Genomic DNA, 19,031 nt, shown 5'->3' with positions numbered 1-19,031 from the left:
TCCATTAGTTGGGATGATAGGTAAAATAATTGTTTGAAGCCGAGCTAGGATTTAAAGATAGATATTTTAGCTTCGAGGATTTTTGATATTTTAGCTCAGAGGATTTTTGACTTCTCAAAAAGAGAAATGCAGTCCAGAAGATTTCAAGAACGGCCTGTGGAAACTAAAGTGGAGGTCAGATGGTGAACTGCTAGAGGTTACCAAAGTAGCGCCAGGAAAGTCTTTACCTGCGGGCAACCGAAAGGTGAAGCAGTGAAGAAACTCGTCTCAAACTTTCACTTGGTTGCGGGGCAGGCAGAAAACCTGGACTGCAGCGTGTGGCGCAGTATGTGCCATTCACTGCAGTCCAGCCAATTATTTTGAGTTTATTTTCAGTGAGAAAACAACAAACCGAAGAGTCGAAGTTCCGCATTCGGCTCTAGTCCTGGCAACCGAGTTATCTTTACCATTTGCCAGAGAGAGATGGGATAAGGCAGCCAAATGTTGCTGTGGAGTATGGACACAGCAGATGGTACAAAGTAAACTAATGGAAAGCAATTAAAATCACTATTTTTACATACCACTATAGAAGCGGCAGAAGAGATTTCAAAAGCTTTTACGACATCTCTGTCTGGCTGGTTGGTCAGATGGATGCAGCGCCTACAACAAATCGATGCAACCTGGTAAAGAAGGCTTACGAAGAACTTAAGTTAAATTTTGCTGCAGCTCTTTTTTTCCCCAAACGTCTCATGTCAAAATAAACTTTGACCTTCATCCTTTGTTTGTCACAGCTCTAGTTCTGTGAAACCTTGGCAAGTTCAGACTGTTCTCATGTAGCGATTTACTGAAGATCAACACAGACGTGTGAAGAGGGGGAGAAAAAAAATCCATATTTTTACTAGACCTGCTTGTGTTTGCAAGAGGTAAAGTTAAGAGTATGAGTGTCAACACTTAAACCACTGCAGGCTTCATTTGCTTCACCAGAAGTCTGTGTTCTTGATAATGACCCTCACTTAACCTTGGCCAAAGGTTCACAGACCTTTGGCCAAAGCTGCCAAAGGTCTGTGACCTTTGGCAGTCCTGACGCATCTGCTGATTTCTTTTGATTCACCCCCCCCCCCAAGTTATGTCAGAGAAGGAAGCAGTTTGTTTTGTGCACTAAATTCACAGAGAATGAAGGCTTGCAGGAAGGAAGTTTGAATGAGGGAAATACTTTAAAAAAAAGGAACAAATATTTGAAGGAAGGATGAAAAGAGTCAAGGAAATTAATAAACGGTCGATGAAAGGAAGAGACGGATGCTTTTAAGGACAGAGTGGAAAAAAGGAAACAAGAAGGAATGCTGTGGTTTACGGAGGAAGGAATGATGGAAAGAAAGGAACGTGCAAAGTTGGAAGAAAGCAAGTAAATACATTTGACTAAAATAAAGGAAATAAGGAAGTCTCATCCATAATGATCAGTGTAGTTTAACGTACCTTATTACGCCTTTGGTTAGGCTGAAAGCAATTTAGAAAAAAAAAAAAGCATTGAATTTCACTTGTCAAATGTTCCTGTGATGATTCATTGTGGGTTCCATCAGTAACAGAAAAAACAGAGCCATGGAAATCTGTTCAAATGTGGTGAGACTAAATTTTCCCCCATTTCACCAGAGAACTGTGGATAATGTGTTGGACCCAGACCAGCAGGGGGTAAAATGGCTTCATCAGTCTTTTTTTTTCCTTTTCTTTTGAGGCAGAGTGAGGTGGAGGGAAACAGGCGAAACACCGGTGCATAACACTGACATTTTTTAATAGAATTCATTTATAACAAATGGAACTCGTGTCAGCAAGGAACTGGTTTTCTTACAGACTTCTTTCTCCACCAATGTAACCTAAGTAAGAAAATAAAAAGCACTCCTTTCATTCAGAAAAAAAGAAACAGTTTACGCTTACAACTAATCAGAGGTAATCGTATAATCTTTTTAACAAGCCATATTTTTCTTCTTTTTTTTCTTTTTACAATTTCATTATTTAGTTATCAGTCTATGCATCCAGACGAGAGATAGATAGAGAGAGAGAGAGCAGAGAACACAACGTTTATTTCTGTTAATGACACTCCGAGCTCGAATGGCAAAGCCACAAGAACAGATGGTTGGGGGGGAACAGATTTCTCTGAAGTCATCTGCCGGAGTAAACCATGGTGGCATCAGAACGAATGCTCTTTTTCGCCACAAACTCTTTTTTTAATTATTTTTTTGTCTTTTTAGCCGGTTGATACCTTTTTCTGTGTTATTTACATACACACAAAGTGAATGTCTGGGGAGTTTTCTTTTTAAGAGATGGGTTCAAGTAATACATTATTGGGTTCAGAATCAATAGGGCAGTGCATAGTACAAAGATAAGAGAAAGTGCAAGTCCTTCCTACTCGGCCCGGGTTTTGGCCACTCTGCAAGTTCTTTACCGTGCATAATGAAAAGCTAATAACTGATAAGGAAAATCAGATGAGGACCAAAAAAAATAAAAAAGAAAAAGAAAATGAACATGTTTCCGAGAGTATTGTGACAAAACGGTCAGGAAAAGGAGTAAAACAAAAACTCACAGCTGCTTCAGAAAATAAGGGAAAGAAAGCACCTGGAATGCACATCCACAAAGCCATCAAAGTCGGGGGTTTTCCACCAAACCAGTTCCAAAGCTGGTGGGTGGAACTGGTTTTCACCTGGCAGAGAACCACATTGTGGCCAGCTCTTCCCACCAACCAAATATAAATATAAATCTCTGAGTGATCAATTTTCAGCTTTTATTGTGCAAACCTAATGTTGACCAGAAGTTATTTCGCTACTCTTCTCGCACATGTTTGATCCTCTCGATTCCTGTCAGTGGTCAGAGTGTGGGGAGGCGCCATGCTAATTACAGAAGCCTTAATATCACCAGCTTAATTTGTAAGTGATGTTTTAAACATGCGATGTTTGTAAACTCTTTTTTTTGGACTCACTAAATGGCATTAGTGAGTAATTTGATGGTTCCAGATCAATTTGCGCCTCCTGTTGTACCCAGAGTTGCCATTTTGTCCCAACTTACTTCCTTTTGATACTAAACCTGCATAGCATATCGAAGACCAATCGTCATCACATCACAATGTCAAAGAGCTGCTTGAATCCAATTTTCGTAAGATTATAAATGTTGCTCACACTGATAAGTACATTTTTATTAGCTGAGATGCTAAAGCTCTCGGAGAGGGGAGAAGTTATTGTGTCACAATAAAGCAAAAATATTGCATAATTTTTATCACTACCAAAGGAAGATATATATTTTTATATTCGACCCAATTTTGTACCCATGTATATCATGTTTGAGATAAACAGTAAGTAATTAATAGTAATTGAAATTTTTGGGTATAATTTTATTTGGTTGAACATCGCTTGAAAATGTTTAATTGTAAGCCAATTATTTTTGCTTCCAGTCCCTAAATTTTGTCTCGTCATTTTCTTCATTCTTCAAATCCACATTTCCATTTCCGCTGTGACAGTTTGGTGGTAAAACCCCGCTCTCAGGGAGCGTTAGAGAGTAAGACGTAATGCTGCTCAAGCCGGTGTAAAAACCTTCTCTTTAACTAGGAGACAAAGACGATAGCACGCTGTTAAAGATAGTCAATTTAACAGAAGGGACAGTTTGTCTCCAGGTCTGCTCTGAGGTGTTGCGTATAAAGACGAAAGGCATAAAGAAGAAACCAGTCATTGATGAACTGTGTTTGTGCATCCATTTGTCTTTCTGCTAGTTTCTTTTTTGTAAACAAAATCCACTTGAAAATGTTAGTTGACACTTAATTGTATGTTGGGCTTGGAGACTAGCATTACATTAATCTTTTTTTAAATGTTATCTGTAGTTTTGCATTATCATCCCACCCCCCCAACTGTGTATTTTTTTTTGTTTTTAGCTGTATTTAAATTTCTATAGTGGTTGTTTTGTTCCAATTCCCTCAGCCTCTGTAAGGCCACAAAAGTAAAAACCATTAAAATGTTCTTATTTGCATATATATATATTTATATAATCTCATTATGTGACAAATGAAAACTAAAGGTAAATAAATTTTACATTTTAATTTCCACTAAATGCCTAGAATACTCAAAGGATACATGAATGGTAAATAAAACATTATAAAAACAGGCATAAATATAAGGCACTCTAGATGCAAAAATAAAAATAAACTATATATTATCTGAATAAGTTGACGTCTTTGTACCTTGCCCTATTGTGTGGAGACTGAGTGTGATTGCCTCTAATTTCTGACTGACTAAGAAAGTGGAAGTGCATCGTTTATTAAAGCAACAATGCATCAGCATCGCGTTGACTGCCACCTGTTGGTAGGGAGGGGGAGGGCATAATAAAGTCGTGAGTTAATGACATCGCCACATATTAAAAGGGTGGGGGGGAAAATCTAAATCTAAAACATGTTTATTGCACAAGAAAAGATACACTGAATCAAAATACAGTTTTGTTTTACCGATGTGCATTCCAGTGAAAAAAATCTCTGTTTCCCCCATGGCACACGACTCCCCGCTTAAAAGCTTTCAAACACAATCCGTACTTTATATACTTTTAAACTATATACTTTATATATTGTTATATCTATACTTTGATATACATATTTCACATATTTGACAGTATATAGCTATGTATTCATACCAAATTCATCATGTTTTCTCTTCTCATTGTAACATGGAAGAACTAAGATAATCCGTAGCAGCAACTTCATACTTTGCTCACCCCTGTTGATTCCACAAAGCCCCGGTTAAAGGGCATATATCATCATATTTTAGAGCCGGAAAACCTGAAAAGCTTCAAAGTATGAAACAAATCACAACTGCCTTTTCTTAGATAATTTAAAAATGCACTTATCCGAAACAAACAAACAAACAAAAAAAGAGCCTTCTGAGTCACGTACACTAAAACAGGAAGGCACTACCATATATGGATGACGACAGAGTGACTGTAACGGCACCTTCTGGAAATCTCTGAACACAACGGATTGTTTTGTTCACACGAAAAGACGTTTCGACGCAGGAATTTGTCGAACGCATGCGTGGCTGCTTGTTACAAAAAGGATGAAGTGAGCGCGTTTCCTTCAAAGAGCTTCTATACAAAACAACAACAACAACAAAAAAGAAAAAACGTGGGAGGAGAATACACGCGAAAAAAACAGTCCGTCGCAAATGCGTTTTGGCCCCGGCTTCAAGTGACGTCACTACCCAAATCTGAAAAATGAGAAAACGCACTTCATGCTTCAACTACAAAAGACAGTTCGACCAGGGAGCGAACAGCCAGACCATTTAGGCAACCGCAGCTGTTGATCATGAGCTTCATCAGGTAAGAAAATGCAAAATATTTTATTCTTTTTTTACACTGTGCTTAATTTCTTTATTAATGTCTGAGCCAATGTCTGCATGTGACTACAGCTGCTTTTTTGGAACACACATCAGGTTTTTCTCCGTAACGTCTGAGGACATTACTGTAGGGAAGTTAGTTCATTTATCAAACGGACTAATAATATGGAGAACTGCTCCGTGCGGTTAGCTTGTGTAAAATATACACAAGGTGGTCGTTGTTGAGCGAAAACGCGTTTTCACCTGATTTTGGTGTTTGAGATGTGATGTCGTCGCTGTTCGGCGACATTCAGCTGCGTTGTTCTCTGTTCTTCTCTCATCCTTACAAACATGTTTCTAGTCAACGTTTCTGCGTGACGTTTCAACCCTGAAAACAACTGAAGAAGTTGTAGAAAATGATGATATATGCCCTTTAATCAAATGGAAGTAATCAGGTTGTAATGTGAGTGATTGTAGACAGAAAACTTGACAAAAATATAAGAACAATTCCAGACTAAAATTTACCAAAAAAAAAAACAAAAAAAAAAAACCCTCTTCTGAAGGAAGTTACAGTATGGATGGTGTGAATTTTTGAAGTGTATGAAAATTAGCAAACGGATTCTCTGCAAAAACAGCACGTACATTAGAACAGTTCTACAGCTTTAAAAAAACGTTTCAACTCTTTTTCTCTGTAAAAGAAAAGAAAAAGACATTTGAAAAAAAGCACATCAACTTTTATAATAAAAAACTAAATCAATACTTTTTGTATTTTAACTTTAACCTCTCCCCCAAACTGAAATGAATCAACATTGCGACCAGATAAAAGGGGTATTTATTTATTCGTTATTACTTTAAGTCTGTTCTGCTCCTGTGGACAAAGCATCGTCTTCTTGATGTGATGTGTGGACTTGATTGTGAAACAGATTTGATGGCGTTTTTTTTTTTTAATTTTTCCTCTTTTTCTTTTTGTACAATGTGCATTGAGTTGCTTCCCCCTGTATTTCGGTGTGCTTCTCGTTGTCTCTCGTTATGGGTCATAATCACTGATGCATTTCTGACGACGTCATTATTGTTCATTGACTTTTTTTCTTGCGTTGGTTTCATTTAGTTTTATGAGCCCCAAAATGGATCCTTGAAGCAAAAAAGAAAAGGTAATTCCCTATGATGCTTCAATAGTCAGGATTTCCCCCCCCCTCCCCTCATGCTCGTCTTAAGCTGAGGTTCTTTTTATTTGGGCTTGTTGGGGAAATTACTTGGTCCTCCGGGAATCATCTTTTTCATTTTTTGACGAGTCATGTCGCACATCCAACACTTAAATGAATTGTTAGCAAGGAGTTAAGGAGTACTTTCTCAAGCAGGAATTTATGGCTCAGAAGAGAGGCTCGCTTGGATTTCTTTTTTCTCCCAAAGGGCCCTCCAGTTTTATCTTCCAATACTGGGCGTTTTACGTTGCATAGTGATCAAAGCTTCCCAAATACTCCAAGCCGGCTCTGTAGCAGAATTGGTATTGATCCTGGAAAGAAAGAACACTTTTTAGTGCCTTTTAAATCAAATCATTTTGTATCGCTTATTTTACACATGGTGGTTAATATATCCAACGTAAAATAAAGCAGCAAAAAATACCTACAGCTTGCCATTGTTTCTGAAATGACGCAGTAAGACTGGAGCTGAGAGCGCACACAGCTACTGCAGACATATTCAGCTACTAAATTAATCATACTCTTCAACAACGGCTTGCCTAAGTTGATCTTTATGGCTCAGGAGGATTCCTGAAATCTTCCTAGGCCGTTCAAACAACTGGAGTAAAATAATGTGTTAGAACCGCAGCAGCTGATTTGATGAGTCTCCCACGCTTTCAGGAAGGCTGTATCCTCCATGACCGTGCAAAGACATTCACACTATTGTATTTTCAGAGTATTAATAGTTTTTTATTTTAATCTACTTAATTTTTTCAGCATTTTGTAAATAAATCTGAGGTAAAATTTTTTTTTAAAGTATCTTTATCAGATTAAAACAACACATTTGATACATTCAGACTCCCTAATAAAGTGATCAAACATGAAACATGATGATAAAGTTGTGGGGAAATTTAAAGCAGAGTTAATCTGGCAAACAAAATCCCCATCTCTGAGCATGCAACAGAGAGCATCCTCTAAAAATGAAATGTTGCGCAGTTGAAGTCGTTCCTGAGCGAATGAACTTGAGTTATGCTGCAAGTTAAATTTCTCAGAACTTGCAGAAAATTCATTTTGTAGATATGGAAATCAGAGGAATCTGAAAGCAGCTGCAACTGTCGTAAAAGACCGGGGAGGAAACCACGCACAAGATTTTTGTTTGCAGGTGTGTAAGATTTGATTTCCATTCCGCTTCACAAAGCCGCACTAGTCTTTGCTCTTCTGTAACATAAGTTTGTTTTTACGCCGGCTCACCTCTGTCTGTACCATCGCTGGTCTTTGTGTCCGTAGCATTTTCACTGTCTGAAAGATGTCTACCACGCCCTCGTATCTCATCCGTTCCAAGACGATGCTGAGGGTGATGAAAACTCCGGTTCTACCAACTCCAGCGCTGCGCGAATCAGACAAACGAGAGAGAAGACGTTCATGTTTTGATCCAACGTTTTAATATTCACACGATGATCCAAAACGGGATGCCCAGTGTGTTTGGGAATGCTGCCTGACCACTTACCTACAGTGGACTGAGATGGGACCGTCTTGGCCGAACTGCTCTTTTGTTTTATGTACTTGGCCGATGAAATCGATGAAACCCTCTCCTGATTTTGGCACTCCTTGTTCAGGCCAGTCGGTGAACTGAAACTGCCTTACTGTTCGTGACTGTCCATCCTGAAACACGGGGAAGAAAAGGTGAGACATATGGCAAGCCATGTTAAGCTATAATGAAAACAGACTCCCAACTGTAGTGGATTTTTTTTCTTCTAGATTACAGCAATTGTTGTTCGTCCTAGAAAAAAATGCACACTTAATAGTCAGAAGGGAAATAAATATTTAGTTATATCAATAGAACTGAAATTGCTGCGAAAGAAACCACAATGCTTTCTGACAATCCTCAACCTTGTAAAGTCTGATACAAAACCAACTTTCAGAAAATTTTTATTTTTTACATGTTAATTGTTTAAAAGTTGTTTTTATCAAAAAGGGTTTTTTTATACGTCACCTGGTTATTATATACATTGAAAATAGTTCATATACATTTCTAAAAAAAATGGTTGAAGAATGCACTGGTCATAAATTAATGCATAATCTATACACGTTAACAAACTGGTCAAACTAATTGCTTATTATGGTATTATAAAAACCTGTGAACGTGATATATTGTGAAGACTGACCTTTTTTTATGTCTGATATCTAAAATGAAACCAATGCTAAAAACTACAAAATGCAGATATCTGAGTCATGCAATCTGCTTAAGATATCCTCAATCTCTTTTAGATAGCATGAATTTACTTGTTGATATCTGTAGATCAAAGACAAATGTGATAAAAGCAACTTCATCCGTTTGTCAGATAAAATTAAGTTTCAAGTTCCTGAAATGTTCATTTTGATGGGAAGTATTTGAACCTTCTGTTTGTTTATGATAACTCTGACCCATGTGGCGTCGAAGCGTTTGGGTTTCAGCTGCTAAACGTTAGTCCTGAAAATGCGCCGCAAAGGTGGCATCAAAGAAAGCCTTTCAGTTATTACACCCAAATGTATTTAATATACCCACTGAAGATGCAGATTGCTTTGATGTGCGGCTTTTGACAGGTTTTGGGGGAGAGTTTTAGTTCGAGGGTGTGCATTGCTTAAGTGATGTTCTACCCCCTTGATAAGGAAACCAATCCCATTGACGAGACAGTGTTACACGCTCCACAAAGGCGGGATGCTGCACCATTTATCTGTCTGAGCCTTTGATGGAATTAAAAACTGTGGCAGTTCACTGCTGCCGGCACCACTCGCATTTTAGCTTGTTTTTTTTTTTTTTTTTTTTTTCATTACACTCTGACAAGTGTCATGATTTGCGCAAATTTGGATTTACTTTTCTGTTGCACTTAAGGCCACAAGCTGGTGTAAACAAATAATTGAGAAAATGCCAATGTGTTGATGTAATGACTAATCCAAACAGATCTGGGTAATTAAAATCAGTCCTCAGCCTTGTTTTTCTAAACCTTCTCTACAGCTAATTAAAAAAATCGGGAAACTGTATTATTTGATACTTTGGTAATTATTTGTGTGGGCTTTTCTGCGCTTAGACATTTGCTGCACCAGAGGCCCGAATTAAAGAGCAGCGCGACTAAAAGCGGTATAATCTTCCAGCTGACCTCTAGGCGATCCGGTCGTCCTGCGGAGTCAAAGACGGGTTACGACCCAGACTTGGATCAGTTTCAATCCTCAACGTTCAGTTTACAAGCAACGTCTGCTTACCCTGGCATCAGTCACTTTGAACTCTCTCAGGATATACTGGGGCATGTTATACTCGGCCATGGGGTCCACCACAAAGTACTGGTATCTGGCTGACCTCTCTGCCGGCCAGTACTGGTGACATTTTTCCTGGAAAAGCAGACCACAGTGACTCACAGCATTCCTCTTCACAGGAGGTTGATGGAATATTTTATGCATTGAATTGTATATTTTCCTTTTCTATAAAGCTGTCAGAACAAAGGCTTTTGGAGTGAAGTATCAATTACCCTGCCCATTTCTCTGAGCTTGGTCAGCATGACTACAATAGTGGAGTTGTGCTCCCAGAGCATTCTCCAGAAATCTTCTGTGGTCTCCGCCAACGGTCCCTGTGTTGCAATGTACGCTTTCTGTTGCCTGGAGGAAACAATCAGATGTAACATAACAACGGAAAAAAAAAAATCTCAGTTTTAATTGAATTATTGTACCTTGAAGCTTACCTGTATCCATCAATGAAGCTTGCATTGATGTAGTCCGAGCCCTCCACTCCTCGGATGGGCTGAAGACACACTCGTGTGGACTCGTATGGCATTATGTTGACAAGGCGGTTCTTAAACTTGTTGCAGGGGAGATTGGCACTGATGAATCGCGACGTGTGAGCTTTAGTGTTGGCTAAGCGCTGCGAGGGCAAGGAGAGACGGAGAACTTGATGAGCGTCAAAATGATAGGTACATGCGGCGACAGATGCTTCTCCGGAGACGGGCTGCGTTTGACGTCAAGGGTGCACTACAAGAGAAATATCTAAATACTGTTCATATTTTTGTGCTTTCTCTCTTTTCCCCTTACTATAAAGTGCCCCTAATTCAATGCTTCACTGCTGTGCAGAGCCATTAATGGAGTTACTGCTGCCATTACTTTTGTTTACAATCTTTTCAACTCAAAGGTTTTATGCTGAACTCCCTCTTCCGTTGACTTTAGCAGTCCGTCTATCCTGGAAGGCCCTGACATAAGATCTGTGTATGTTTTGCTTCTGTTTCCCATAGAAAGTGCTTCTACACAGCTCCTTTCTGTCTTCTTACTATTTCTCAATGGATGCTCATTAAGAGCCTGGTTCTGATGAAGGGTATCTTCGCCGTTGCCACATACAGAATGAAGAATTTCTTGAAAGTTGGACTTGACTTTCAAGTCAAGAAATCAATTATCGTTACGCGATCAACTGAATTTTTCTGAAATGGATTGGATGTATTATATGACTAGATTGCAGAGAAAAGAAAATGACTGATTTGTGAAGAGTGCTTTAACATATTTGTTGTGAATTTGTTCTTTATAAATAAACCAAACTTAATTGAAATGGGAAGTCAAGGACAGTGGCTTAATCTCAACGCAGTATGGTTAAATAGCTTGTTAATCTGGTAACAGAGATGCTCACACTATCATTAAGCAAGATAAAAAAAGAAAAAAAAAGTGCAATACAATAGAAACAGCTTGATTGAAAACTGCTACATTTGTTGCTTACGTTCTATGGCAGAAAGAAACTTTATGTATACTAAAACAGTGGTTCCTAACAAAGAGTGAGGTGAAGATTTATTATATGTTGTGTAGATTAAATCAAAGAGGAAACCAGAAGCCCCACTCTTCAGATGCAAACAGAAACATATAATATCTAGAGATAAATACAGAACAGAACTGGGACGACACGTTTTCTGACTTGTACCTTGAACTCCAGTTCCATGCCAGTGACATTCTCTCCACCCTCTATCTGGGTCAGCTTCTGGATGTAGGCGTACAGGTTTCTGGCGGGCACTTCGGTCGTGCCGCAGTTGACGGCCTCCTGGAGCGCGTCGTGTATGAAGACGTACTGGTCTTCTGTTTGCACCATGTAGTTGCGCTGGGCGCGCATCAGCGTTACGTGTCCGTAGATGTCCACGGTCTTCTCGTGCTTGATGCGCTCCAGCATGGCATCAATCACAATGAAGCAGCCGGTGCGGCCCACCCCGGCACTGTCATCACAACAATCAGAGGTATGTTGTCAGATACTTTTTATGGAAGATGTTACTGTACTGTATTTTGTTTCCTGGGAGATTCAAGTTCATGTAATTTTTTTTTTTTTTTTTCCCCCCAAGGTGATTTTTTTTTTTGCTGTTGTCTCAGTTTTGCAGCTGCAAAATATACTACAAAATACAATCATCTTTGCAGTTTCAGTGTGCAAAAAAATAATATTAAAATGTAATAATTAAAAAAACATCCAATTGGATGTGATGTTTGCAATTCTTTACCATTTCATTTGCCATGCATTCATATTCTACATGCCAACATTTTCAAGATTTTGCCAGTTTGGATGGTCATTCTCCGTTTTTTTTTGCCCACAGCTAAAATAGATTACAGGCTAAACATTTTCAGCTGCGTCCCCTATGACAACCGACGTTCCTCTTTTTGGGAAAATAATGCAAAATTCCAAGTCTTCCTGTATGAAGTGATCGTAAATATGTGTATTTCCTGCTAAAAGCTTTTTAAAAATGCTTATTTAAATGAAAAGAAACTCAATATCCTCGAATGCAAATATACAGAAACTGGATTTGGTTTAATTAACATGGACAGTGGACTGAATTGGCAGTTTTGGGGGCACATAATGCATGTGACAGGCCTGATCTCCAGTAGCAGAGGAAGAGGCGTCTTTTATTTCTCCGGTTCAAGGCCAAAAGTTAAACTCTCCACCAAGTTTTCTCCTGTACAATGAGCCATTAAACTTGTACCGTAATTGAATCTGAAGTGGCGCTGGGCTGGCACTCAGCCTGCAGCAGGCTCCAAACTGTTTCGCCTCTAGACCCCACCTGTGCTCTCCACCTGATCAGAACTTAATGCACTTGTGCGCCAGAAATGTTCCACCTTTATCTCTTGGTTCAGAAAAGTGCCACTACAGTAAATGTGATCCACTGCAGCAAACATGAGAGGAACGTCCATTTCCCCGGCTTCGTTGTTGGTGACGGACAACTCTGGAGAAGTGCAGCTGACTACAATTAGGGTTATTAGATTAGTACAGTGCACCTGAACAGCAGAAGGGCTTATTAGGAGGCACTGAAACGCAGGTCTCTTCATTAAGATTCATGCTGCCGCATTTTTTTACGTTAATGTGCAAAATGCACAAGTGGAAACAAAAAGTTGTTTTACTGTTTCTCTTTGACCTGCCCTTGCAGCCAGATTCAGAAGCACTGGATAAATGCAGCCTCCTCAACAGAGCAGATATTTGAAGGTATGACTTATTTGATCTTCAGCAAAGTTTACTTTTTATGCCTGCAAAAAAAAAAAAACAGTTATCTGTGACTGCTTTTAGGCTCAGCCCCCTCTCCAAAATCACATTTATACTGAAACACTGTTAATGATAGTGACGTCTATAACAGGAAGATCAAAATTCTGCTTAAGGCCCCATACAACGTTGGGCTGGGTCTGAACCTTAATAAAATCCAGTGCAACCAACTGCTTTCAAAAGCAGCCGAGTAGTGAGTAGAGTGGAGCCCACAGAGGTTTGTTAGAGGACATTAGTGAACAAATAAAATCATGAAGAACAAGGAGCACCTCAGGCAGAACAGGGCTGAGAGTGAAGAGCAGCTTTTTATTTTATTTTTAAAGGTTTTTGTGGCTGAAGTGGTCTAGTTGGGCAAGAAGAAGAGCAGAGGAAGAGCAGAACACATGCAGTAAATGAGCCCTACTTCCTCCTTCCCAGGTTCAAAACGGAAAGTAAAAGTCATCATTTAAAAATGTCGACGAATCTGCCAATCTGCCTAAATTTACAGGCCGCGTAGGAAAAACATTCGTCAAGCACTTAACACTCAACAAATCTGTCCTTTAAGGACGAGTGGCAAGAAAAAAAGGCTGACGCAAGAAAACCCATGTAAAGACCGCCACAAGCCATGTAGGGGAGGATAATAAAAAGTTGGTGCTCTGGTCTAATTAGACTGAAATTAAAACATTTTGGTCTATAAAACATCTGTGTGGTGGAGCTCTGACATCAGCCCGATGAAGCCATTGCAAAAAAAAGCATAGGTAGGAGCTAGAACGGCCCATAAACTACAACAAGTTCAGTCTCCATTTATTTGCTTGTAAAAACCATCATCAAACATGTAATATTTTACATGCATGTCACAGTTACAACCTTATTGTTGGACTAGCACGCAAGCCATGAGAAAATAAAGTCGAACACCTTAGCAAGGGAAATGCATTATGTTGTACATTTCATTTGTTTCTCTTCCACCTCACACGGCGCTTGGCCTTGACAAGTCAAGTCCTTGCACTTGGCACACAAAAGCAAATAGGTTATCCAATTCATTTGGTGTACGTGTCTATGAGGTGCGAGGCAGCCCCCGTGTGCCTTCCTCCTCCTCCTCCTCTTCCTCCTCCTGAAGAGGCATTTGTTTTTCATTTGCTGTGAGAAACAGAATAGGTTGAGTAGGGGAGCTCAAGAGGCAGCGAAGCTGGTCCCCCGGGGCCGAGTGTAGTTAATGTGCCTTGCAGCAGAGAAACCGTGCTGCTGCAAACGGCATAAAGACACACATGGGAGTCGCTGGCTACAGCAAATGATCTGATGATCACTTTCAAAATGGATGAAAGCGAATCATTTCTTTGCCTTTCTTGACACGAGAAAGGCACTGCTCCAGGGCGAAATTAAAAAGTGCACTTAAGTGAAAGGGGAGGTTTTTTTGGTGGGGGCCCTAAAGAAATGTAAATGTATCCCAGGGGAGCAATCTGAGGAATGAGTCACTTCCAGGCTTGAAAACACCTAAAACCCCTCGGGTGTATGGATAGAAAAAATAAAACTATAGATTTCTTCCTTTGCTGCAGCAGAAAACATTTTTCAGATCAGCCGTGAATGTGGGAGAGTGATGACCTGCTAGAGAGTAAATGACAGAGTGACAGCGCCGAGCTAGACGGACGGAGGAAGATGAGGAATGGGAAAGGAAGGTGAGGAGAAGACACTCATCTTGAACTCGTGTCGCCCTCAAGTTAGTTTTTCTAAAGACTGAGCTGCAGAAATACACATCGGCTACACTTTTTCTTTTTTTTTCTCCCTCTAAGTGTAAGACCACAAAAGGCGAGTGTAATTTTCTTTTCTTTTTTGGAGAAGTGATGGGGTGTCGGGGTGAGCTGGTGCAGAAAGCTGTCAGTACGCTTGGCAGTTAAAGGGGAGCTGGCGCACTGACCACGCTAATGACCTGACACCGCCTTTTCAGCTATTCAAAAGCGGCCGCCTCGGACGTTGACACACACACGCACACACGCATGCACACGAAAGTGTCAGGCTAATATGCTTTCCAGGAGTTTAGGGAATACGGGGGTGGGAAGGGGAGGAAAAAGCAGCGCATAGCACAGCTGCAACGGGTCCTGTGAAGATAAAGCATTAGCAGCAGTAAAAGCAATTACATATGTATTGTTGGCAAATCTCTGGCTGTCAGCTGGCCTGTCACTGTTTCTTTTTTTTTTTTAGTTTTTTTTTGCTGCTCTGTCTATAAAAACATCCACACATATAATAAATGAAACTCATTGGGGTATCTGGGTTGCAAATTGAGGGCTAGCTTTTACTCAAGTGTATGTGAACAAAATTTGGACATTAAATGATTTTTTTAACCTAAACTAAGGTGTTATTTTTTTTTTAAACACACTTAATTGTGAGCAAAACAGCAAATGACTGGTATCTTTTATGCAACGGTGATTTTAAAACCCATACGATTTGTTTTTGATTATCCAGTTGAATGATTCAGATTAAACAAATTATAATACCGGACAAAGATAACTAAATGCAAACAGCCGTTTTCAAATTAATTTATGAATTACATTTGACACCTGATGTTCCTGGAAGGGAGGAGGAGGGGGGCGGGGGGTGTTACGGACACACCCTACTGCAGGCACAGCTAGAATCTGTGACTATTTGAGAGATCCTCTTTGCGCTGTGACCTGACCTTTATTCGTTTAACTTTCAACATCTTACTGTGAGGGTGAAACAAAACAGTTCTACAAAGTCTGCGGCAAAATTCCTTCAAAGTCATGTAGATTGTCAGTTTTCACCATTATTTAATGGCATGATTATGTGACTCTCTAAAACATTTAACTGTGGCAGAAAAAAAAAAAAAAAGCAAAAACAGAACTCTTTGAGGATGCTCATTTTTCTTAGTTCTTTTCCACATTTGCACACAACATGCTGTCCTTTCCCCTTTTTTTCCCCTGATGAGCATTTTGGGAACAACAGTGGATTTTGGTCTTTTGCCTTAGGAGATTTTGACTCCGAGATTGTGTCAACTCTTTCGGCTTTAACGGAAATAAAAGGGGCTATGTTTAATCTTCTCCTCAGGGAATGTTTCCCCCATGTTGCTTAACCTGTCAGCGAAGCTGGGATTTCACGGAGTATTGCGTCTTCTGGTTGTAGGGAAGCCAGCTCTGCTGATCGTCTGTTATACCTGGCTATGTGCAAAAGTGCAGATCGGTTCAGTCCAATGACGTAGCTTTTATAGCAAAAAACTATGAGCATAACGGCATACCTCGTTTATTTTGTTATCATTTACTGGCTGTTCACTAGGGGATGGTATAGATTTCATCATTAACTTTTTGTCTCATTGTAGAAAAACTGATAATAGAAATTTATAAAATCAAAACGGCATCCATGTCTATCTAGGAAAAGCAGTGCTATTCTTTCAAACAGGAATCGGGACATGAAACAAAACAGATGTATGTCTAGGCAGCAAGAACCTGACTGAGGCTACATTCATAGTAACGTCATTTTGAGAAAAAAATAATATTTTAAAAACCACAATTCAGTCTTAAAAGAATATTAAAAATTGTAATAACGGATATTTGCTTGCATTTGCCTACTCTAGTACTCTAAAGACTTAAGTAAAAAAAAACACACACAATGTCTCTTATTCAGTTTTTCATCTACCAACTGGGAGCTGACTTAGAGTATATATATATATATATATATATATAAAACGCTGTAAAAAGGAAGCATGGCAAACCCACTCCTGAGAGTGGATCTTTTTATGATGCCGCAACAAAAATGCATTTTTATTTACATCCTGCATATTAACCATCCACTAAAGTCCATTCTGAATGTGAGACATTATTGTATGAACTTTCTTAGCTCTGTTGTCATCAGGTGGATATTCATGGACATCCGTCGGATGTTAACTGAACCGCCTTAACAGAAAGGTGCCGTCACATCCACGTGCGATGGTCCTGTTTGTAAATTATTGGCATTCACGCTTCATTTTTGTTCTTCGCTATGCTTTAAGCCTCCAGCATGTGCACAAACGGCTTCAGCAGGAGGATCTGCACTAAATTAATCGGAACTTTTATCCTACTTTTAACAGCTTAACCACAACACTAGCTTTGTGGTGTCCTGCAAGCATGGAAATATACCAGTTTCTTCTATTTAACATGAATCACAGAATGATAAAAAGACCCTGATTGGGGATTTGGATGGTGGACACGAGTATCTGATGGGAAGCCAGAGGAATTTAAAACCCCAATCTGCAGTGTGACATTAATTCCCACATTTTCCTTCAGACTTTAAAGTCTTTTTTATTTGGGGGGGGGCTTTTCGGCAAGTAGCACTAATTAACTTCAGCATGTGGTAATTCTACAGTAATCCTTCTTCCTTTTTTGTCACTTTGATAAAAGTTTGTATCTTTTACACTGTCACTACTTCCTAATCCTCACACCCCCACGATGAGTGCGAGAGTTGAGAAAAGCCAGAAGACTCCGCTACTGCGTGGCGCCTCACTGATGGGAAGCCCCGCTGCTCATGTAGCTGATGGTTGGTGAGCGAGTTCTGTGTGTATCAACCCAAATGAGATGAGCAGACTGGTGGGTTGTTGATGCAGGAAAGGCATGATGACAGGTCAGCCTGTATCCGTGTCTCTGAGTGGGAGGATCGCTGCAGGAAATATAGCTGGTACTCGCGGTACGACGTTGCAAACACGTTCTAAGTTTGAGTGCTTTCTGGAAAACGTGGCTAGATGGCCTTTTTTGGGGCTGCTATGCAATGCATTTTAGTGCATTCTTTTTTAGATATCAGTACACAAATGACTCAAATATGAGCCTTTAGTAACAAAGAAAGTGATTTTTTTTTTTTTTTGTCATATGTATTCATTTATTCATTCTGGCAAATGGAGAGGAAAGAAATCAATTTCATGCTTCAGGATGTTTCTGTAAAACTGTGATGTTCCCCACCTGCAGTGCACCACCATGGGCCCCGCATCTGGAGGATTGCAAGCTTTCACCCGTCTGAGGAAGGCGAGGAACGGCGTGGGGTGCTCCGGTACCCCGTGGTCTGGCCAGGCAGTGAACTGGAACTGCCTCACCTCCCTCTTCTCACTGGAGCCGTTCTGAAATAACAAACGGAAGTGACTAACGCATTTCGTGCCAGGGGGAAAAAAAAACGAAAAAAAAAACATCGCAAATCCTCACCTTAAAAAGTGCGAACGTCCGGACGCAGTATGTGGCCAACTCTACTGTGTCCAGCAATGTTATCTGGATGAGACCGTAGGTCTCCGTCCCTCTTGTGGGCCAGTACTGATCACATTTCACCTGCAGGGTACACAGATCTCAGGTAAATCAGTCCCATGTTTAGACGCAAAGTAGTGCGTGACTGTGAAGGGGAAAAGAATCCATGGATTTAAACCTTATTTTTTGGGAAATGTGCGTCTCTTGTTCAAAATCCCAGTTCTTTGTTTGCCTGTCAAGTCAAGTCTGACCACAGATTAACAACTGGCTTTGTGTCTGGAGATAAACCTAATATAGCTAGAGATCTACTAAGATTACATTTTAGACTGTTGAACTTTGTTGACCGATTGGGGACTGAGACAGGTGGATTATAATCAGTTTTCAAAGTAAGCGATAAGACACTGCATGCCACATGTCTAAGGTTTTTTTTAAATTACTATTTGTGCCATTTATTACACTTCTATTTAATTATTATGCTGTACTTTGAATTGGTCTATCCCGTAAAATCACAATCGTGAATACTAAAACTTGAACCTTCTGCTTTTTACTAAACAAAATGTAATAAGTAATGTTGCAAATCACTGTCTGATGTTTGTAGGACCACTTTGCACAGCCAAACAATGGACAAAACAAACGTTGACCTCCTCGCCCCTCATTCCTGCTGACTGGCTTTAATTTCCCAATCAATGAAATGGCCTGAGATATTTGCATGCAGCCAGCAGTGCTATTAATTGCCATGACTTAATCTATAATTACAAATTTAAACACAACGTCCAGTCATATTAGCGTCTTTGCTTTATTGCCACTCTGGTCTCTTTGTGTCGAATGAAACACT

General features: G+C 39.8%; 1 protein-coding gene across 49 annotated transcripts in view; it reads right to left on the bottom strand.

Moving 5' to 3' along the window:
- Nucleotides 1-1,748: 1,748 nt before the first annotated feature.
- LOC103480676 (protein tyrosine phosphatase receptor type D) overlaps nucleotides 1,749-19,031 on the bottom strand; it is a 455,017-nt gene continuing 437,734 nt past the window's right edge. For all 49 annotated transcript variants that reach the window (XM_008435747.3, XM_008435746.3, XM_008435752.3 and 46 more), the window contains 9 exons: nucleotides 18,161-18,280; nucleotides 17,924-18,078; nucleotides 11,421-11,706; nucleotides 10,207-10,385; nucleotides 9,997-10,123; nucleotides 9,734-9,859; nucleotides 8,001-8,155; nucleotides 7,745-7,880; nucleotides 1,749-6,828 (listed from right to left, as the gene is read on the bottom strand). In XM_008435747.3, the coding sequence (XP_008433969.1) occupies nucleotides 6,760-6,828; nucleotides 7,745-7,880; nucleotides 8,001-8,155; nucleotides 9,734-9,859; nucleotides 9,997-10,123; nucleotides 10,207-10,385; nucleotides 11,421-11,706; nucleotides 17,924-18,078; nucleotides 18,161-18,280 (1,353 nt within the window). In that variant the 3' untranslated portion in view covers nucleotides 1,749-6,759. The remainder of the gene's footprint in view (nucleotides 6,829-7,744; nucleotides 7,881-8,000; nucleotides 8,156-9,733; nucleotides 9,860-9,996; nucleotides 10,124-10,206; nucleotides 10,386-11,420; nucleotides 11,707-17,923; nucleotides 18,079-18,160; nucleotides 18,281-19,031) is intronic.

This window comes from Poecilia reticulata, chromosome 18, assembly GCF_904066995.2.
Source record: "Poecilia reticulata chromosome 18, P_reticulata-male-v2, whole genome shotgun sequence".
Classification (NCBI taxonomy): domain Eukaryota; kingdom Metazoa; phylum Chordata; class Actinopteri; order Cyprinodontiformes; family Poeciliidae; genus Poecilia; species Poecilia reticulata.
Note: the sequence above shows the minus strand (reverse complement) of the source record. Positions and strands in the feature narration are given on the sequence as shown.